This window comes from Oxyura jamaicensis, chromosome 9 (assembly GCF_011077185.1).
Source record: "Oxyura jamaicensis isolate SHBP4307 breed ruddy duck chromosome 9, BPBGC_Ojam_1.0, whole genome shotgun sequence".
In the NCBI taxonomy this organism is placed as follows: Eukaryota; Metazoa; Chordata; class Aves; order Anseriformes; family Anatidae; genus Oxyura; species Oxyura jamaicensis.
Window position 1 is genome coordinate 14,821,004 of NC_048901.1, and position 21,305 is coordinate 14,842,308.

A 21,305-nucleotide genomic window follows, 5' to 3' on the forward strand; every position below is an offset into this window, starting at 1 on the left:
GGGCAGGATGGGTGAGGGTCAGAATTGCTATTCAGACCAAACACTTCTTCATTCATCAATGCAGTGGGAAGAAGGCTGGAGGAGGCAGCAGCACTTCATACACAGTGCAGGCTTTTTAAAAATTTTGTATTCTGCCAATTTAGAGGCTCAGTGTGGTGGTGAAAACCCCCAGAGCCCTGAGAGGTGCTGCAAATCAGAAAGGCCTCCTAAAAACTGTTGTGTTGCCCCCCAGTTGGTAACTACGTGAAAGCCCTGGAGTGCGCCAGGTCCTACCTCCTCTTCCACCCGGATGATGAAGATGTCTTGGAGAACGCAAGCTACTATGAGGGCCTCCTGGAAGGTACTATGGATCCAGGCACCATCAAACCCAGAAAGGTGAGAGGGAGTGTCACGTACAGGCGCGTGGAGCAGGGTTTTAAGAAGAGCATCATCTGGAAACAATAGCAGCTTGGCAGCTTCCCCACACCGAAAGCAAACGTGGAGGTGCTGGGCTAGCTGACGGTGCTGCTTGTAGAGGTGCAAGTCCAGAGCATGAGGGAGAAGCTTCTTTGAATGGGGATTTCAGCTTGGAAAAGCCTGAGTGAGGGCAGGGAGGGTGATGACCACATCCCTGTGACATAACCCCTCTTCTCTTGGTGCTCTGGAGGACGCGTGGAGGAGGAATGCAATGAAGAGCAGAGGGCAACTTCTATTAAGAGCGGGCTGGAAAATATTTTCCCAGGGGAAGCAGGGGATGTCAGCGTTACTCTCAAGTCACTGGCAGCTGGCTTGGGGTTGTGTTTAGCCTGTTCGGCAGGGAGCAGCTTTGCTATCGCAGGGTGAGGCTGGGGTCAAGCAACCAAACAGTGTTTGTTCAGTCACCCGGCGGGCAAGTCTCCTCCGTTCAGGGCATCTTTGTTTTCAGCCCCAGGGCTGCCTTTCTCACAGTGCAGAAGAGAAGCTCCCCGTTCCACCACAGCTCTGCTGAGGCATGTTCCCCTAGCAGAGGTGGGAAGGAGCTAGATTTTCCATTCCCTATGGGATTTGGTGAAATTATAATAAAGAAAGTGAAATGGTGAAGAAGAAATCAAGAACAATTGTAATCTCTCCTGAAACAGCACATCCAGGAAAAAAAAAATGAAGTTCAGAAAATAAATTCAATGTTTCCAGTGTTGTGAAATTTTCTGTGGAAAAAACACACACTGATTTTTGCTTTGTAAAGTAATTTTCTAGGAGAAAGCCCAGTGTTTTGTTTACATATTTTTTTAATTTAAAAGAAACACCCTTTTGTGGATGATTTCCAGCTAGCTGTGCTTTATGGTCCCCATCCCGTACCCCAGGCTGTGGTGCTGCAGCATACCCCCTGCTCCTTTAGGACAGGACAGGGCTCCCAGCCCTGCACTGCAGACAGGGAAACTGAGACACAGCACAGCCAAGGACCTTGCTCCAACAGCCTGGACTCGCCTCTGCATCCAGGGTTCCCCATGTCACCAGATATTTAGAGGTTCTCCAAGGTTTCAACTGCATGCATGTATTTTGGGGGATTCAGGCTTCCTGGGGTTGCTCTGAGGCATGACCTAAAGCATCCCCCACCTTGTAGGAGTCTGCAGCGTTGAGCAAAAAGCAAATCCCTGCTGAAGCAGAGGTGTCTGGTGAAAGCTCCATGTGCAACATCTCCCCCATCTCCCCTTCTCTCTGCCTTTCAGGAAGCAAAAGCGCTGCTGCGGCGCCATAAGCTGGAGTCTCACCTCCTGCAGGTGGCTGCGGCCGGGCTGGGATTCACCTACACAGAGCCGGTAACGCCTGGGTCTGCTGCTGGGAGGGCGTTTGGGAGTTCACAGCTGTAGGGTCTCCCTCCTGTAAAGCCAGTCCCATGCAGGTGACTCAGGAGCTGGGACTCGGGCTGGTTTGTCTCCTCTGGGAAAATGGTGTTGGCAAGACAAGGGGGTTGGTGAAGGAGGAGCAGGCGCAGCCAGGTCCATCTCCTGCCTCGTGTCCAGATGTGTCCTAGCCTTCAGTCCTGAGACCAACTCCATGTGGTGGGATGGGGAAGGCTGGGCTGCCACTGTACTTGTGCTACGATGCCCCTTCAGGTTTGGGTTGAATTTTCCATTTGGTCACCCCAAGCAATTGTCCAAGGTGGTGTGGGATGAGTCCACACCAGAGGGTCTGAGTGAAGGAGCAAAGCAGGGCTGACTGGCTTCAGTCTGACCATCAAACTGAAAAACTTGCCCTCTCCCTCTTCCCACAGAACTACTGGAAGAGGTACGGTGCCCGCCAGGACGAGCACAGGTAAGTACCAGTTTGCCCATTTTTTTTATGTGTGGGTTTCCAAGAGACGCAAATCAGTGTAATTCCCAGAACTGGACAAAAGTCATGATGTTCCTCTTCTCTCTTGCTCCTCAGTGTCCCATCAAGTATTAGCAATGAACCAGAGGAAGGGCCCCGGCTGTCCCTAGCAAAGAAACCCACACCAAAACCAGACCGAGAGTTGAAGGAAGGTAAGTCTAATGAAGGTTTTTTTAACAAAATCATTTTTTTTTTCTCTAGTGCTAGAGACTACAAAAAAAAGCTGAGGCTTTTCATAAGAGACAACAAGGCCTCGATGGTGGCATAGCACTGGTAGCTCTGTGGATCCCAGCAGCACTCTGCTCTTGGACCTGCTTTGCTACCTTCTGAGCTGCTCAGCACCGAGCCCTAACATGCAGAGCTGTGAAGCTGGGACCTCCCCATGGAGATGTGGCACCCACAAACAGTAATTTTTCCTCCAGATGCTTTTAAGAGATGTTCCCTGTTGTCCAGGCTGCTGTAGGATGGATGCTGTAGGCCTTAGGGTTGGGGAACTCTGGCTTTGCTAAATGTGCTGGATCACACCATCTTCACAAACGTTTTTTGTTTGCAGTCTGGCTTGTGATATCATGTTTGGGCTAACAGCAAATAAATCAGTTTTAATGTCTGTTGGTAGAATTTTCAACTGATTTCAGCACATTCTCGACAGCCATGGAAAATACCATAACATTTACTAACAGACAAGATTTCCCCTGTAACAGTTGAGAAGAATTAGATTGTGGCCAAATATTGATGCATGCTCCTCATTGCAAAACAACAGGATCTCAAGCCAGGAGGTGTCCTGTGTTTCTAGTGGGCCAACTTCACAGTAGCAGGCAATTAAACCTCCTTGTAATGCAAGGGATGGTCATGGTTTTGGGGGAATTTCACAGCTTTTGTGATCCAAGTTGTCCCCAGCTGCTAAGTACCTTGTTCAGAGTCTTGTTATCCCTTCGTTAGCCATGCAGATAAAAAAGGAAAATACCAGAGGAAGGTATTGAAGAGCTTCCTAAGCCAAGAGCTGTCTGATTTATATTAGTTGGTTTGTTTGCCTTTGAAACCAAATAATTTCAAAGTATGTCTTTCTCGGTGCTGTTCTTTTATGCTTGCTGGTTTAGTTGCAGAATGTTTTCAAGTTCACAAAGAAAACTGAAACCCTTCAAAAATGGATTTTTTTCCCAGCTGCTTTGTTTCTTTTTTTTTCATCCTCTTTTCATTTGGAAAAAGAAGAGAAAAGGTCAAAAGAGAAAAAGAGAAAAAGAATGGTGCATTATTTTTGTGCTCCTCTTCTATACTTAGCTCTTTCTCCCCTTTCCCTCACTCCCAAAAGCCTGAAGAATTCCCCAGTTTCTTCGGGGTGTTTTTCATGTGTGTCTCATCTTTTGATGTCAGCCTTGGGTCCTGAGGCTCTCTTCCAAAATAATCTTGCCCCCATTGCAGTTTTAACTTTGGGAACGAACTGTGCAAACCCAGCAGGTCATGATGTACCAGAGAGCCCAGAGCATGGACATTGGTTTGAAATAATCCCTACCCATCCCTGCTGGGTCCAAAGGACAGCGAGAACACGTTGGCCAAGGATTGTTCAATGGGTTAACATGTCGTATGCCCTGAATCAGGGCAGAGCAGAAAGGAATGTGACTGTGGGAGAGTAAAGGAGCTCTGTCTAGTCCAGGTGCTGGTCCCATGTCTCACGTGGTTCAGGGCAGTCAGTGTTAGGAAATATTACCATGTAATATTGCTATTATCGTGTTGTTTTTAAAACTGAGGAATTAAGTGACAGGACATTGACCAAGACAAACTCATAAAAGTGTGAAAATGAGAGACAAAATAAACCACAATATGAGAGCCTGGACACCTGGTTCCCATTTTCAAAGCTTTATTTGTCTTCTGTACCTGAGTCTGCCCATGCCCTGATACAAGACAGCAGAGGTTGGTTCATCTGATGAACAAGAGGCAGAAACACTGCAGGGAGCAGGTGTCTTTGCTAGGCTGCTCTGTGGCACAGTCAGCAGGAGCTTGTAAACCTGCTGGACATTTTCAAATCTCCTTCTGATAGCTTGGTCCTGGTGGCCGATGTCTATATCCTACTTCTATATCTTTACGTGCAACATCCCAGCTGGAAAACTCAGCCCTGGGTTGGGCTGTGCCAGAAGTCAGGATTGCAGCACTCTGTTTCTGATCCAGCTGCATTTATAATAAAGGCTATTATCATGCAACAAAGTGGACGTGAGGGACATCCCATCTCTTCCGTTTCCAAGGAACTCTTTAGAAATGAAGCCGTGGGCTGGTAGCGGAGCTCTGCTCTCAGGGCTGTGAGAAGCTTCATTGTGCCACATGGCGAGAGGAGCTCAGTGCCTCCACTTCCTCTGTTTTACAGTCCTCTGTGACAACAGATAATTTTTCCCATGACTTCACCTTCCTCCTGGAGAAACACCTGGTTTAGGTTTTTATTGATATTGCCAATTCTTTCATCAGCTGTCTTAGGGGAAATGAGAGGAAGAGGCTTCAGAAGGTGGTGAGTTAGTGGCCTCAGTGTGTTTTTCTGATCTGGCAAATTTGATGAGGATCAATCCAAAGCTTGTTGCAAGGAGCTAACCTCCCTTTTGCCCATTCACCCTGCACATGGTGAGGCTCAGTTGGGAGCCCGGCAGCATGCAAGAGCCACCAGTGGGACTGAGCACAAGCAAAGCTTGCTGCAAACTCCCCCACATCTCAGCTTTTCTACAAGGGTAAAAAACAAATATCCTCCCTGATGACACTTGCAGAGAGTGGCTTTGCATGCCAAGCCAGTGAGAGCCACACAAAGCCAATGCAATGCAAACTCAGAGCCTCTGCTTACCCTGGCTGCCAGGCAGGAGAGCCAGGTTAGCTGGCGTCTGTCTGTCATTGTGTCCTGTCCCTGCGTTTTGCAAGGCACAGCTAATGAGAAAGTGGAAAACTGATGTTCTTGCAGCAAATTGATTTCACCTCTGAGTGTTTCCATTGCTTCTGTTTCTTTTGTTGTTGATGTGAAGCCAAACTCTGCTCTCTGCTGTGAAGTTGTTTCCCTGGAAGTGCACCCGGGTGACTCCAGCTGGCCCTTGGCCATGGTACAAGATGTCCGGGAGGCCAGGTCATGTTCAGCAGGGTTGTTTTGTGTCTCTCTTTCCATCAGGGGGTCCGCTTCTCTACAGCGATGTGAAGTTTGTCTACAACTCACAGCAGCTGAACGGCACCCAGCGAGTGCTGCTGGACAACGTCATCTCGGAGGAGCAGTGCCGAGAGCTTCACAGGGTGGCCAGTGTGAGTGGCAATGCCCCCGGGAGGGACGTAACTGCCCCATGGGATGAGTCTTTGATGCCCTCCCCAGCATTTCTGCTTGTCAGACCTGAATTTTATTTGCTCATGGGGAGGCTCTGGGCTTGTTCCTTGCTCCTGGGCATTGCAAATGATGCTGTGGTGCTGGTGGTGAGTGGTCAGACACTTAATGCACCAGTAACTCCAGCAAAGAAGCTGCTGGTCCACCTTACATGGTGCAGCAAGCATGCCACAAGACAGAGAGCATGCAGAGAGACCTCTTTGCCCCATGTTGTGCACAACGCCAAAGGATGTGCACCCACAAGGCTGATGAAGCTTTCTGATCCATCAGTGACTGGGCCTGGGGCAGAATCAAGGATGCCCAAATGCCCCCAGTCTGGAGGTAGGCAGCTGTTTTCCAGCATCTCACAGTAGATCATGTTCATGGAGAGCTGCAGCGCCTTCTTATTCCTCTCACCTGTCCCGGAGAATGCAGCCCTGGTGTATTTTGGGAAGAGGGTCCCAGCTGCTGCCATTGCAGCTCCTCCTTCCCTGGGGACCCAGCTCACCCCTCACCCGTGTTCCTGTCTTTCCTTGCAGGGGATCATGTTGGCTGGAGATGGTTACCGTGGCAAAACCTCTCCCCACACCCCGAACGAGAGATTTGAAGGAGCCACTGTCCTCAAAGCCCTTAAGGTAGAGCTCCCTCCCTCTCCTCTCCATGCCCTCCTCCGTGGCCAGCACGGCACTGACCCCCTTGCCCCTTGTCCCTGCCCAGTACGGCTACGAGGGCCGCGTCCCGCTTAAGAGCGCCCGTCTCTTCTACGACATCAGCGAGAAGGCCCGCAGGATCGTCGAGTCCTACTTCATGCTGAACTCCACGCTCTACTTCTCCTACACGCACCTGGTGTGCCGCACTGCTCTCTCCGGTGAGGCTCGGGGGTGGCACCAGGCTGGGTTTCAGTCCCCCATGGGGGGTGACGGTGTGGTGAGAGGGACACAAGACAAGGAGTTAGGCTGTTTTTTCCAGTGCTTGAACTGGTGGCCAAGGGCTGGGCAAAGTCACTGTCCCCTCAGCTGCAAAGGGTGGGCACTGTTGTCCCATATAGCTCTCTTCTGGGGTGTCTCTTGCTGTTTGTGTCTCCAACTCTCCCTCTTTTCTCCCCTCTTCTCTTTCCCCCTTTCACTGTTCCTTCTCCTTTCCATTCCCCCAGCTCTCCATCTCTCCCCCCAGCAGTAACAAACAAAGCTGTGCAGATCTCACCCCTCAGATCTGGCTTTTTCTCCCCAGCATTTCCTTTCCTCTTCCCACCTGTGAACACCCGAAGTGGAGCCGGGCAAGCTCCCTGTCCCACATCAGTGCCCACAGAGCATGGCACTGCCATCTCATCCACCCCATCTCCTTCCCCCTTCTTCCTCATGGTCCTGCCTAGGCCAGCAGGAGAGGAGGAACGATCTGAGCCACCCCATCCACGCTGACAACTGCCTGCTGGACCCCGAGGCCAACGAGTGCTGGAAGGAGCCTCCTGCCTACACCTTTCGGGATTACAGGTAGGAAGGATGGGGCTGCCCCTGTGGCTGGGCACACTGCTCCAAGGCTGTAAACCCTAAAGCTGGTACATCCCAGCAGGTTGTTTCGGGTGGTAATAGGCATCACAGCTAAGCTTCGAGCCAGAGTTTAACTTTAAAGGCTCTGCAATATTTTAGGGTCCAGCTGTGGCCTACAGTAGTGTACCTCTGTGAGGTTTTTGGGTGCAAAACAGGAGGGTGAAAGCTGGTGTGACTGAAATGTCCCACCATTTTGAGAATTGTCTCCTAGTCAAGGAGCTATCTGCTGGTTCTCAGCTGTGGCTCCAACACAGGGGCAGTTTGGGCAAAATTGCTCTGGCTGATGGGAGAGCAAGTAGAGAGGCTTGTCCCTCTCTCAGAATGATAGCCCCAGAGGAGCCACCACCACAGGTCTCTCCTGATTCTTCCCCCAGTGCCCTCCTCTACATGAATGCAGATTTTGAAGGCGGTGAGTTCATCTTCACCGAGATGGATGCCAAAACCGTGACGGTGAGTTGGTGCGTTTTCCTGGCCAAGTTGCTGCGAGCTGAAGGCAGGAGGTAATTTCGGAGGCAGCTCCTATGCCTTTCCTGGTCAGCCCAGGGGCTGCACCTTGCAGGCAAGCTGCAGATGCAGGGCTCACACCACCTCCGTCGGGCAGAGGGATGGCTGAGACAGCCAGCAGGGAGAAGCTGCTGGTGCAGGCTGAGAATTGTCCCTGCCTGGAGGACTGCTGAGCTCCCACCCCATCTCGTGGCCAAACATGAGGTGATGCTGATGCCTCAGTGCATGCATAGTGCCTCTGTCCTTGGCTAGTCCCATCCTGCATGAAGCAGTGGCCCTGGTGCTGTGGGACACACTGCAAAAGCCTGGCCTGGCCCAGGCCTTGCTCCAGAGTGGGTCACAGCTGTGGAGGGGTCACAGCCCGAGAGGGATGTGGCTCAGGCACGAGCCCCCACTTCTGCATGGGACCACTTGGGAGCCCCTCTGTGCTTGGGCATCACGTCTAGGCACCCTGCTGGAGCTCTGGAGCCTGGAAGGTTCTGGAGAGCACATTGAGTCTACCCAAGAGCAGTGCCCGAGGGTTGATTTTATCGGCACGGCTCTCCCTGAGCTCCTGCAGGATCCCTGCTGTGGACCCAGAGGAGACAAGGGAGCAGTGCTGACACACTGTGAACTGTGCCCAGAGCTCCTCATGTTCTTCTGAGCAGCTCACGGGGTCCTGGGGCAATGCAGAGAAACCCAGCTGGTTCCAGGCCCACAGGGAGCTCAGGAACACAGCCAGTGCATAGTTGTGCCACCCTTTGCCACCCTGTTGTTGCTTATTTTCCTGCAGGCGTCCATCAAGCCTAAGTGCGGGCGAATGATCAGCTTCTCATCGGGCGGCGAGAACCCCCACGGGGTGAAGGCAGTTACCAAAGGACAGCGGTGTGCCGTGGCTCTCTGGTTTACCCTGGACCCACTTTACAGAGAGCTGGTGAGTCCCTCCAGCACCATGTGAAGTGAGCCGCGGGGAACCCAGCATCCCCGAGGGACCCAGAGCATCCCTAGTCTCCAGTCCCACCACATCTATTTCACCCCCCAGCAAACTCCCCACAGCAGCATTCCCATCAGTGGCACCCCAGGAAGTGAGGAGGGAGGAGCTGTTAGGAGACCCCAGGGCAGTTTTCCCTGCTGGCCCTGTGCTCCTGGGCACCAGTGGCCCTGCTGTGGCCCAGGCAGTGCAGGGCTGGGATGCAGGAGGGCTGTGTGCAGGACTGGGGCTGGCCATTTCTGACACCTAGTGGCCAACATCCCGATGAACGGGAGCACCTTCTGAGATAAAAGACCAAACCAAACCCCTGTGCCTTCGCCTTGTGAGCTCCCCGTGTTGGGCAAGCTGGTGGACCATGAAATTTTGGGAGAAGCTTATTTTAGACATACACCTTGCTGCCTGTGCATTTTGGTGCCAGCTGCACCTCCTCTGTGCTTGGGGCATGTGTGGTAGGGGATCAGCCCTGTCCAGAGAGCTGGAAATCTTGGTAGGCACGGAGGAGATGGCTGCCTGTGACTGCTAATGAAGTGTGAGAGGGGACCTGCAGTGCATCAGCTCTGCCCCATCCATTTGGGAATTAGGTATCGAGGTGCAAAGTGATTGGGTTCATTCTGTCCAGCAAATCCCCAGGACAAGTCCCAGGCTGTGTCCTGCCCTCCTGGCTGCAGTGCTGGTCCTCGGATGAACTGTTTGCCGTGGATGCTGCCAGCAGGCTGAGTCGATGAAAGAGCTGAGGGTGGGTGCTGAAGCTCTGCTATTGTGATTTCTTTCCTTGCCCTCTTGCAGGAGCGAATCCAGGCAGATGAAGTGATCGCGATGTTGGACCAGGAGCATCTAGGACCCAGCGAAATGAATATCAACCCAAAGGATGAGCTATGAACTAGGCCAAAGACTTTTTCTATTAAATATTTATTTAATATTGTTAATCTTATTAGAACCTTTCTATTTTTGTACAGAGATGCTGTATAAATTAACAGGTTAATATGATTGTGGAGTTTTCAGGAGTGCCTCTTCTGTGTTTAGCACAGCTCTTGCTGGGACCCCTCATCCCTGTGCCAGCATCTCCTGCTGGGACTGATTCTGCTGCTGAGGTTCCCTGTCCTTCCCTAGCACTGCTCAGGACCCATTCAGGCCCACTGCACCCCCTTGGAGGACACTTTTTTAATTCCTCAGCCAGAGGATGCTGCTTCTCTTTAGCCATTTAGACATTTCTCTCTGCTAGAGAAATGTCACAGGTGTGCTGATGGACTCTTCCCCTGTCCCTGCCAAGTGCTGGCTGAAGACTCATCAGTGCTGCCCTGGGAGAAACTGGAGTGCCAGCTGCTTGTGGCTGTTCTTCCCATCCTGGAGACTGCTGCACACCTGTCCTGTGAGCTGCCAGCCCCTGCTGCTGCTGGTAAAACCCAGAGTTACAAGTCATGGTTTTCAGGTGAGTGTTCAAAAGCAGCTGCAAGTCTCAGGGATGTTACAGTGCCATGGTGTTGGATGGTCACGATGCTGCTTTTTATGCTGGGTGCTCTGCGTCCTCCCATCCTGACGGTGCAGAAGCTGCAGATGTTTATGGCGTGGTACCATCTACTTGCTCAGAGTATTTCTGACACAGTCTGAGGGTGTTGCCTTGAAAGCACAGGCTGCTTAGCACAAGAAATTTGCCATGCCAGCACCTGCTGCTGAGCTAGTAAATCATGTCTCGCCCACCATTAAATTAACTCCTGTGCACGGGACCAGAGCAGCCCCCACCTGAGTCACAACAAGCACTGAAGTCTCAGAACTGCCCGTACCCCAGACCCAGGGACAGCTTTCATTTTGACCCAACAGCTGCTAGAAAGCAGTTCCCAAGAAGCAGGCTGCAGCAATTCTTGCTGTTGAATTTCCTGCAAGGCTGCTGTCCTCTGCAGAAAGCACCGCAGGAGGCTTGGCTGGAGCTCACCTCCCCAGGCAGCTCTGTTTAGCTCCCTGCTGCGTTTGCTTGGTGTTTTCTCAGTCCTTTTCTGCTCCCCTCTGCCATCTCTGGCATTTCCAGGACTTAAATCAGGTGTTGTCCCCTGCCCTCACCACGCTGTTGCCTCCCAGGCTTGGCTCCTGCTTGCTGCGCCCTCGGCCCCAGTTTGTGCTGCTCCCCTCACAAGCTGGGGTTGGTTTGCTGCTGCTGTGGTTAGCCAGAGCTGTGCCTAAATCCAGGGGAAATAAACTAAACTAAACTAAACACAACACCAGAGCCTGTCTCTGTCTGTCTTTATCCAAGCAGGAGAAGGGGAGACTGGGGTATGCACAGGGTGTCTTGTGATGGTGCCTCTCCCTTTGGGTTCCCTGCCCAGACACACACACACCACGTGCTGGGGGAGCATATTTTTGGGGCATGCAACTTTCTGGGACTTGACTGCAAACATGAGCCGACACCAGCCCTAAATTCCAAGGACGGGGGAGGACTCCGAGCAGCTTGGGCTGTGCCACTTGTCCCTCTCTGTGCCACCAAGAGCTGCCTGCGGTCGGTGCTGGGCTGCAGGAAGCAGGAAAGCAGCAATTCAAAGACACTTTTCCTGTTTGCTGCTTAGCCTGGGCTCTGCTCCAGCCAAGTCTTGCTAAGAAGAGGATTTTTATTTCTGTGGCAACAGCAGAGGTGGGTGCCAGGTTATACACGATAACCTGGTGGGAGCAAAGCTGGGCCATGCACCAAAAATGCAGTGTAGTGTCTCTTTTGTGTCAGGGTGGCCTAGCCACTGAGAAATGGCCCACACCGAGGCTCTGCAATGAAGCTGATGTGCAGTTCACAGCAAGCCTGGCAGCTCCAGGGCCAGCCCTGAGCTCCTCCAGCCTTGGCTGAGCCTCCAAAAGGATCCCTGGCCCTTTGTTAGATGTGCCCCAGATCTATCACCCGCAGTAGGTGTGGCTGGAGAACGGAGATGCACGAACAATGTCTGGGTTTCTTGTTAACGGCAGCGTACCCCTCCTAGTCCTAGCAATATAGGCAGGCTGGATTAGCAGCGTTGATTTATGACAGTCAAAAAAAGGGGGTAAAAAAGCTCATAAAGGAAACAACATAATAGATTTCAGAAGTGTTTGAAAACAACATGAGGCTGTGTGCACTTGGGTGTGGCGCTCGCTCTGGAAGTGCTGCACGGCGAGGTGCTCCTCAGTGCAGGGGCTCCTTGTTGGCGAGGATTTGGGGTTTGTTTTCACAGCCATGTGTTCCCAAGTCCAGGGTGATCACCCCTTCCTTACCCAGGGTGCTCCATGAAGGCAGCTGGCCATCGGCAGCATGAGGAAGCTGAGGGCAAAAGGGATGCAAAAGGGTATTTACAAATTCCTGAATTCACAGTCAAGGCTGAAACGCCTGGAGCTGGTGGTGTACCAGTGGCTACAGAGGCTAATAAAACCTGGGTGTGCCCATGGGCATTAGCCAGGTAGGCTTTGTGGTGCTAATTTGATGCCACTGAACCTCCCCAATGTTGCTGCAGAGGCTCAGGGCCATGCGGACATGTCAGTCTGCAGCAGCTCTGCTGGGTGGTGACTAACCCCATTAGTTCCAACCCGGGGCATGATAGGCTTATAAACCACCGTGTAGTTGGACCTTTTGTATGTGCCCTTTATTTCCAGGAGCCAGGCTGACAGCCCAAAGGCGTAGAGCAGTTTTGCTGCCTACTGGAGACCCAGGGACGAGCCCTGCAAGCTGAAGACCCCTCAGCTCCAACCCACCTTGCAGCAGCATCCCACTTGCTGTATTCTCTCCTCTGCCCTGGTGGTGGGCAATTTGGGTGCCACCATCTCCACACCAGCTTTAAAGGCTGCCCAGTCTCCATCTAAAGGTCCTCCCAGCCCAAGGTGCTGGTGGTGGGAGGCAGCAGAATCCAGATACGTTTGCAAGGTGGAATTACAGCTGCCGAGTGCCTGCGAGCAGCAGAGACTTGGCCAGGAGATATGAAAGAGACGGAGTTTGCACCAAGCCCTGCTCATCCCTCCTGGTTAAACCAGGGTAGAGCCAGCTCAAGCTCTCACAGGCAGCCCATGAAAAGCCATCAATAAAAAAAAAAAAAAAAAAAAAAGAGGTGTTTCCTTCTGTCCACACCCTTGCCCAACCTGGGGGGGGCAAAATACAAAACAACTGTCTCTAATAGTGCTGGCAGTAAGATTAAAATGGGCTAGTCATGCTCTGGGGAAGAACTTTATTTAAAAAAGGAAAGAAGTGTGCATGCCTTTTGTTTCTGCAACTGGTCCTACGCCCACACCCCACCACCTCCCCACAAGAGCCACCTTTTCCTGGGGGAAACGTTGCAGCTTGTCTGTGCATCAGGGTATGACCCTTGACATCGTGCCCAAGTGCAAATGGGTGCATGTATGTCTGTATCGGCATGTATACAGGTAGCACTGAGGATGGCAGGGCCCCCACAGCCTCCTGGGGCACAGCTCCTCCATCCCCAGAGCACACAGCACACCAGCAAACTGCTGTCTTGGCAGGCCTGGTGGATGCCATGTCCAGCCTGGTATTACTTTTATCTTGTTTTAAACATATGGTGAAAGCTGGCATGGGATTTGTTTCCTTGTTCTTTAGCAAAGATTTATTATATGAAAAAAAAATATAAAAATAAATATGTCCTAACCCCCTGGCCACCATCCAACCCTTCTGAAAATATACCCAGCACAAGACAGGAACTTGGGAAAGCAAAATAGGAAACTGGGAGAGTTTCCTGGCCCCTCTTACCTTGGTTTAAGGGGCAAGCAGAGAGCAGGGGCCCTCCGAGGATCTGGGGGATGCAGGGGTCCCAGGGGTGACCAAAGCTGGGCTGGAGAGCGGGCAGGCTTGGCAAGGGAGCAGGACATTAATGATCACTTCCAGGGCTGGTCTGGGTAACAAGCATGGCAGTTCCAGGAGGTATTTCCTGAGGTTGAGCAGGGCAGGGCAGGGGGAATTAACATGAGCTCAGTTTAGCTTCTACCCCTCCTTTATTTGTAATGAGATTAACGGCGGAGATGGCAGCAGCACCACGGGCTGCAGCCGCGATGGGGTGAGCCGATAAGCAGCCTCTGCGCTGCCTCGCGTGCAAGTCCAACGGCTCTGCTCCCAGGGAAAAAAGAAAAAAAGAAAAAAAAAAAAAAAGAAAAAAAAAAAAAGAAAAAAAATGTTTCTTGGCTTCAAAATGGCTGTAAGGTGGCTTCGCTCCCAGGTTTGAGGGGAAGCACGCAGCATTGTGCAGGCCCAGCTGCATGGTGGCCTCCCAGCACTGCCCAGTGCCACCACTGCCTCCTCACAGTGCTCCTGCTGGAAGCATCAGCTGAAGGCTGGGCCCTGCCAGAGACAGGGCCACCAAGGTGGTTTGGCAGCTCCAGCCCTCCCAAGTCCCAGAAGTGAAAGGAACTGCTCTGACGGCAATGAGGCAGAAGGTGGAAAGAGCTGGAGATGCTCCTCCAGTGCTTTAAGTGGGCTGTAGCAAAGGCTGGGAAGAAATTCTCTTATGCTGACACTCATGGCTTTTAAAAGAGGACAATGACCCCCCTTTGGGCTGTGCCCCAGCCCAGATGCAGGAGCTGAGCATGGAGATGGCCACATTGAGATGTCCCCAAAAACCACCAGCAGTGATGGGCGCTCCTGTGCCGGCCCTGTGCCACCAAGCCCCATCAGCCTGGGCCCAGGAACCTCGGGGACAGGAGCCTGGTCCCAGGGGGGACACAGGGGCTGCCACCACTGCCACCCAGGGGGAAACAACCCACCAGCATCTTACAAGCAGGTCGGTGCCCCCAGGCACCCGGGGGTTGTTTGTTCACCTCGTTTTGTTTCGACACCTCATGTGTGAGGCTGGGCGCTGGCATTTCACCACTCCGACGGTGCCAGCGCTCAGATTGTTTCATTTGATTCGCCGGCCAAATTGGGTGGATGGGTGGAGACTGAATTTTCCCTTTATTTTTGTTTTCAAAAAACCCTTCTGGCCCTGGGTGAGGCAGGATGAGCTGAGTGGTTTCATGTCTATCTGCTCCGTGACAGTTACCTGCCTACAGCTCCTCCGAGCACAGGGGCTGGGTGCAGGGCCAGGCAGGGAAAACCCTCAGCCACTCCACACAGCATTCTTTTTCCTTTTTTTTTTTTTTTTTTTTTTTTTTTCATTTTTTTCCCTTTTTTCTCCCCTTCTCAAGAGCTTTGAAAGCAGCTCTAGTGTGAGCCCATCAGTCCTTGCTCTGCCAGATGGGTTTCCACAGCTGCAGGGAAGGATTTTGTCACCAAATGTCACTTTAGCCCTGAGGATCTCTGAGCCAACACCTTTACTACAGCCATCCCCACACCCAAACGTGGTCCCCGTGGACAATTAGGGATGGGAAAAAGCATACAGGGATATTTGCCTTGCTGTGCCCTGTGCCTCCCCAGGTATTGAACCCAGCTCTTGCAGCAACTCCACCAGCATGTTCCTCTTCTCTTTGCTTGAGCGTCTGCACCGGGAGCTGCAGCGTTAGCCCTGCAGCCCATGACTCCACTCTTCCAGTGCCTTGGCATGGCCTGGAGCTGTCACAGCACTGCCTGGGAGGAACGAGCACAAAGCCACAAATCGCATTGCTCTGGGAGCCCAACGAATCCGTAATGGTTCCCCTTGAGGTGCGAGGCACTGCATCCTTTCTCCCTTTCCACGCTAATTACGCTGAAACAAAGGCAGGACGTGCAGTGCCAGGGGCATTACCCAGGCAGTGAGTCCTCCACCCAGCAGGATTAGGTGGGAGCCCCGGTGGCGTGCGCACAGCATGCCGGCTCCTCTTACTCAACCACCGGCGCCACAAGACAAATAATAACAAACATCTCCTGCTCTCCTGATGGGCCCAGCAGCACAAGAAAATTTCCAGGTCAGAAGCTGCTGCTGGGCAGCCCGTGCCCCAGGCGGTGTGGCGGAGCTACCAGCCCTCAGCACCTCTTTGGACGGGCTGTGAGCACCACCTAACAGCAACGCCAGCACACCGTGCTGCTGCCTTGGGCTCTCCCCTGCTGCCTTCAGAGCGCAAAGCACAGCTCGCTGCTGGCACATCCACCTGCCCAGGAGCCGGCACTGCTGCTGGTGCTTTCTTCAAGATATCTTAGGGTTTTAAGGAAATAAACAAGAGGGCTCTTTGCTTTCCCCTCCATCAGCAGCTGTGCATCAGTCACCATGCTACTGGGGCATGGTAGCAGTGCTAATCAGGCAGTCGTGGGCTAATGGGATGGATGCCCAGGGGGTCAGGTGCAGGGCCCTTCTACACCAGCCATGGGAGGGGAAAAAGGGCAGGGTGCTGCTTGGGAGCACAGGCCAGCTCTGGAGCATCACCCAGACCTTCATCCTGTCCCACCCAGCAACCCCAGCCAGCATTGCTCCTCGCTCACCCACATCCAGCCGAAGTACTATGAATGGAAGGAAAATCCATCCCAGGATATCTGCCCGTATGAGTATAGACCATTTTCTGCAGCTCAGCCTCACCAGGTCTGATTTGCCTGTCTCACCCAGCTGAGAGCCTTCTTGGAGGTATTGCAGATGCTTAAACAGGCAGGCAGGGGTTGACCAAGGTGCTCCTCAGGCCCAGCATCACCACACAGAGGACAGGAGAAAGGCTCAGCTCTCCTCCTCCTGGAGGTGTGAAGCAGAGCCCATGGTGCTGCAACATGTGCTCTGTGCCTTCCCAGCCCATCTCTGGCCAGGCTTCATCCCGTGAAACAGCAGCAGCCCTGTGCTGTTTCCTGGCCGGGGGGCACCACTGCAAAACCACCAACCAAAAAAAGTTAAAAAAAAAATGAATTTTCCATCATCTCTGTCTGCTCCTGAGGGGCCACAAAGTGCTTTCACTTCCACCACCCCACATCCATCTGTCTGTTGCTGGCATCCCTGGCAGGACTTACGGTCACGTCCAATTTCCTCACCTCCCAGGCAAGTCTGAAATAACCCCAGACAGCTGCTGCCCATGGCCAGACCGTCCCTGACTTGTCTTAATTATTCCTTGCTAATAGCTTTCCCTTGGGTGAGATGATAAGGCCTGGTGCAAGGCGTTGCCCCATCCTGGGGCTGAACGAGTCACCGCTGCCATGGCTGAGCAAACCCAGCACGTGGGGGTTTGGTGCGTGGGCTTTTACTGTAAGCCCTCAGCCTTCAGTGCAGGGCACAGCCCAGCCGGCTGGGAGCCACTAAGCACTGGCTTCCCCGTGCCCCTAGAAGAGCAACATCAAGTCAATTAATTAAGCAGACATAAAGGGGGGAGTATAAATTATAACAGAAGTAACCGTCTTGCTGCCTGGAGGACTTTATCCTGGAAGAAAACTTTTCTGCAGGGAGAGCAAAGTAAGGTCGCTGTGCCCTCAGTGACAGGCAGGCACGGCCACAGGCTGCTCCCACCCAAAGTAAGCCCTGCTTGGGGCTTAGCAAGGAGGTTGTGGCTTTGGGGCTGAGGCCAGAGCCAAAACACCAGCAGGGAAGGGATCGGCTTGTGCTCACCAGTGCTCAGGGCGGCTCGTGCAGGAGCCCTGCATCACCTTCACAGGGCCAAACGCAGGGAGAGGGGCTGGGCTCTGTGCCACGGGCACCTCGCCGTGTGTTGGACGTGACCCTCCAGCTCCTGTCTGGGTGAAGGACACCCCCATGACAACACTGGCGAGCACCTTCAGGTTGGCATCTCCTCCCCAGGCTCAGCACAGGCTGCTTGACCACGTCCTTGGCACAGCGGGTGGATGCATTTATCTCGCATTTCGCCGTGACTCATGGATAATTTGATGGAATTGTGCATCCACCCACACCTTTAATTAATCAAAGAGGTTTTTTCTCTCTCTTTTTTTTTTTTTTTTTTTTCTTCACATGGCACTGTGCAATATTTTGTTTCCTAACAGCCCTGCTACAGAGGACTGGGATCTGTTGTAACATTTCTTACCCAATTGCAGCGCTGAGGGCTATGCAGCCAAGGAGTTGGATCACATGTGTAGAAATCTTCGGCATTGTCTCCAGAGGCGATTTCCAAGGAATCAGAAGCCAAATGAATCAGAAGCTCACAGAAGGACTGGGGGGGGGGGAGGGGGCTGAGGGGGGAACACAACAAAAACATAAACAAAACCCCCCCCCCAAAAAATCAGACAAAAGCAACTTCAGGAGGAAAATGGGAAGAAGTCAGCAGGTGCCCTGAGGTGCTGTTGAGGAAGGCCAGGAAAAACTGGAGGAAATCAGAGGCTCGCCTGGAATATTGGAAAACACTGCTCTAGGGCACATCTCAAATCCCTTCCAAGGGACCAAGGGGCCTCCCCAGCATCTTCATTTCAGAGCTGCTCATCTTGCAGCTCCTGATGGGGCACAGAGAAGTGCAGCTACGGACAGGACATGGCCAGGTACGACAGAGCTAGGAAATGCTCAGACAGAAGCAGAAAAGAAGCTGAAAAGAAATGCCTGACATCTGCATGTCCTCACCTCGGAGCTGAGCACCAGCTCACATCATTGTGTGCACTGGAGCAGTTTGGGTGCCCTTCCCTCAGGTCTCCCTGCGGGCCACAGCGGGGACCTGGAGGCCAGGGCAGGGTTGAGCAACAGGAGCACCTTGGTGTGAGCAGGGAGCCCATGTGAGCTGAGCACAGCCCTGGAGACTGGATCCTGCAGGAGCACTGCCAGCACAACATCCTCACCGCTTCTCCATCTCCTTGCAAAACACCCCCATGGCAAAGCCCTGCGCTGCGGTGGGCACCTGCCCGCTGCTGGGGGCTGCGCTCACGTTTGCGCCCAGCCCTCCCAAAATCACACGCAGTTCCAAAACAGGCAAGGTGAGCTTTTAAAGCACGCGCCAGCAAACTGAGCCGGAGCCAGCAGCCCCAGCGGGGAGCCCCGGGGGGGAGGCAGCACCCCGCGGAGCCGTGCAGGTGCACAGCGGGGTGCTGGGTGCCGCGGGCGGGTGGGCCCTGGCGGGGTGCCGGGCTCCCCACCCAGACTGGCTCAGCTGGCTCCTGCGGTGGCGTGGGAGCCCCGAGCCGGCCGCCGGTGCTGCAGCCAGGTGCTGCAGTGGGAGTTCCTGGCTGCGGCGTGCGCTCGCTGCAAAATACCTGGTGGTGTTTTCTCAGCTGGAAGAGATGCGTATCGCTGGGGCAGAGAGGACTTTTTTGCAGTCAAGGTGCTGTGTGCGTGGAAGGAAGGTGGAGCACATCGTGCCCTCGGGCCAAGCACGCAGAGTGCTGCTGCAGGCTGGCCGGGGCTGCGGGGTGATGCTGCACCAGGGAGCCATGCGGGGCTGCTTGCCTCCAGCCAGCATCCTGGGGTGGCTGAGCTCTGGCTCCTGAGGCAGCTTTTGTCAAGCCAGGGCACAGCTTCATCTTTTTGGCACTCAAGATCTGCCCAGGGTGAGGCATTCGGCCCTGCTGCTTTGGCAGGGGACAGCTTCACGGCTTCGCCTTCTGCCTTTCCCACTGGTGCTGGTGCTGGCTGGCACGGGCACAGCTCTGGGGGATCCCTGGGTGCACAGCAAAGGGCAGGAGAGCAGCACCTTTTCCCAGGTGCAGCTACAACAAATGCTCCTCCAAAACCCCCACAGGTCACTTGTTTATCCAAGCCGTGCAAAATGAATATCCAAGAGGCACCGAAACAGCTCCCGCGCGTGGGATGGGTTTTGTGTCTAAAAAGAAAAAAAAGAAAAAGAAAAAGAAAAAGAAAAAGAAAAAGAAAAAGAAAAAGAAAAAGAAAAAGAAAAAGAAAAAGAAAAAAGAAAAAGAAAAAAAAAAAGGCAGATTTGCAAAACACAGCAGCCCGAGGGGCACAGCGACTCCGAGGTGGGGGCTGCAGCCCCGTCCGTGCTGCTGCGGCCCCGGGGAACCCGGAACGCGGCCCCGGCAGAGGGCAGTGGTGCCCGCTGAGCTCCGCTCCTCTCGGAGGAAACCCCTGCGACAAAGAAGCCGAGGAATGCGGGAGCGATCTCCCCATGTCTACCTTTTTTAATTTGTTTAATTAAAAAATATATATTTTTTTCTTTTCCCTTCTGCTGCTAGGTATTCATTTCGAGAGTACTGGCTATAAAAATAGAATAGGAAAAGCACCAGCTCTTCCCCAGGTCTGCCAACCCTTTTTTTTCTGTTTTATTTTTATTTTCCTCCAGTTTTTCCTTTTCAGCCCCTGCACCTGTTTCTTCCCTGCACGTGGAGCCCTGCAGCCAGCAGCCTGCCTGGCACATGGCTCTTCTCTTGCAGAGCAGCTCCAAGCCTTAGGACCTCAGCAAAGCTGACTGCAGGGACAGAGCCATCCTGCTTAATATTAACAAACAAACTTTGTCTTCCCTTGACCTTTATGCAGGCAATAATGAGACCACATCTTCCAGGGCATGATTCAGAGTGGGAAGCTAATATGCTCTGAATGGCTCCCCAGGGACTTTCTTGCCACTGATGATGCAGGGAGCCTAATCTCCTACCCTAGGCAGTTGGGAGAGACAATGTAAGCATCTCCCTTGTATGCTGTAATGGTTGGTATCAGCCCAGCTGCCTGTGAGTAATTGCTGAGCATGCCAGAAGGCACCCACCTCATGTTGGAGCACGCATCCCCACCGTCGGGGGAAGTGGCACAGCCAAAAAAGCCACTGGCAGCGGTGCTTATGCTGGTGCTGAACGCAAAGAGCCGTGCACCGCAGTGGAAGTGAGAAAAATCAGCTGAATGCTGCATGAAGACCCTCCCCAAACAGAGCTATCAGGCCAATATCCAGATGCCCGCGGGCTGTGTCGGGTGTTGCTGGGGGAGCAGCTGCTCCTTCCTCCCCCCCCAAAAGGAATCGGACCAGCACATGTCTGTGGGGATCCCGATGGCTGAGCTGGGGCAGTACCCAGCAGCCGGGCACGGCGCGATGGGCAGCACCCACAGGCAGGTGCAGGAGGCTGTGGAGAGGCTCCAGACCCCACTACAAGAAACACATGCATGTAAACACCCACAGGTGCACAAAGCCAAAACCACCCAGGCCCACAGAGCTGATATTAAAGCCAAAGGGCTGACATACACAACCAGGAGAGGATGGACATGTAAAGAAGAGGGACCAGCATACGGGGCCCTGAATGGGACAAAAAAAGTTGCAGCAAAGGGCTACTGCCATATACCTGAGTAAAATATTGGCACTTCATTCCTAAAGAAGTAAGCTGGGAGAAGGCTGCAGCTAGTCCTTGCTGACAGAGCATATAGGTAAGTTTCCTTCACGTTCATCTGACCTTCACAGCCAATGTATCCCAGCATCATCAACAACAAGGCTCCAAAACTCCGGCCTCCTCCCCCTGCTGTGTGCTCAGGGAGTCAATTCACTGCTGTCACGGGTCACGGAGAACCAGAACATCCCAGGCCCCAGACCCCACGAGCAGGGTCTGGCTGCCAGGCAAGGCTGTAGTGCCCACACTGGCTGCTGAGGGCTCAGCAATGCACAGCCCTCACCCTGGTGGCAACACTCAGCAGACCTCGCAGGGGAGCTGAGCAGGACTACGGCGCTGGCCTGGTGCTCAGCTCCATGCCACGGTTGGCACGAGCTCCACGTCTCAGAGCTCAGCACATCAGAAGGCCAGACGTCCCGAGGTCACACTGGGTGCTAGGGCTGGGCTGACTACACGGTTCTCCTGCTGAGGAAGCAGTGTGGGAGGCCAGATCCTGAAATCCCCCCCACTGGCAGCTTTGTCATTGGGAAGGAAGGCGATCCTGCACAGGACAGGACAACC

General features: G+C 53.3%; 1 protein-coding gene across 2 annotated transcripts in view; it reads left to right on the forward strand.

Annotated features, from left to right (window-relative positions):
• P3H2 (prolyl 3-hydroxylase 2) overlaps positions 1-10,876 on the forward strand; it is a 65,027-nt gene extending 54,151 nt beyond the window's left edge. Inside the window, exons 5-15 of one of the 2 annotated variants that reach the window (XM_035334820.1) lie at positions 233-375; positions 1,686-1,775; positions 2,231-2,271; positions 2,386-2,480; positions 5,462-5,589; positions 6,184-6,279; positions 6,362-6,512; positions 7,017-7,134; positions 7,566-7,641; positions 8,468-8,608; positions 9,452-10,876. In XM_035334820.1, the coding sequence (XP_035190711.1) occupies positions 233-375; positions 1,686-1,775; positions 2,231-2,271; positions 2,386-2,480; positions 5,462-5,589; positions 6,184-6,279; positions 6,362-6,512; positions 7,017-7,134; positions 7,566-7,641; positions 8,468-8,608; positions 9,452-9,544 (1,172 nt within the window). In that variant the 3' untranslated portion in view covers positions 9,545-10,876. The other variant, XM_035334821.1, reaches the window with a different exon arrangement.
• The last annotated feature ends 10,429 nt before the right edge of the window (positions 10,877-21,305 follow it).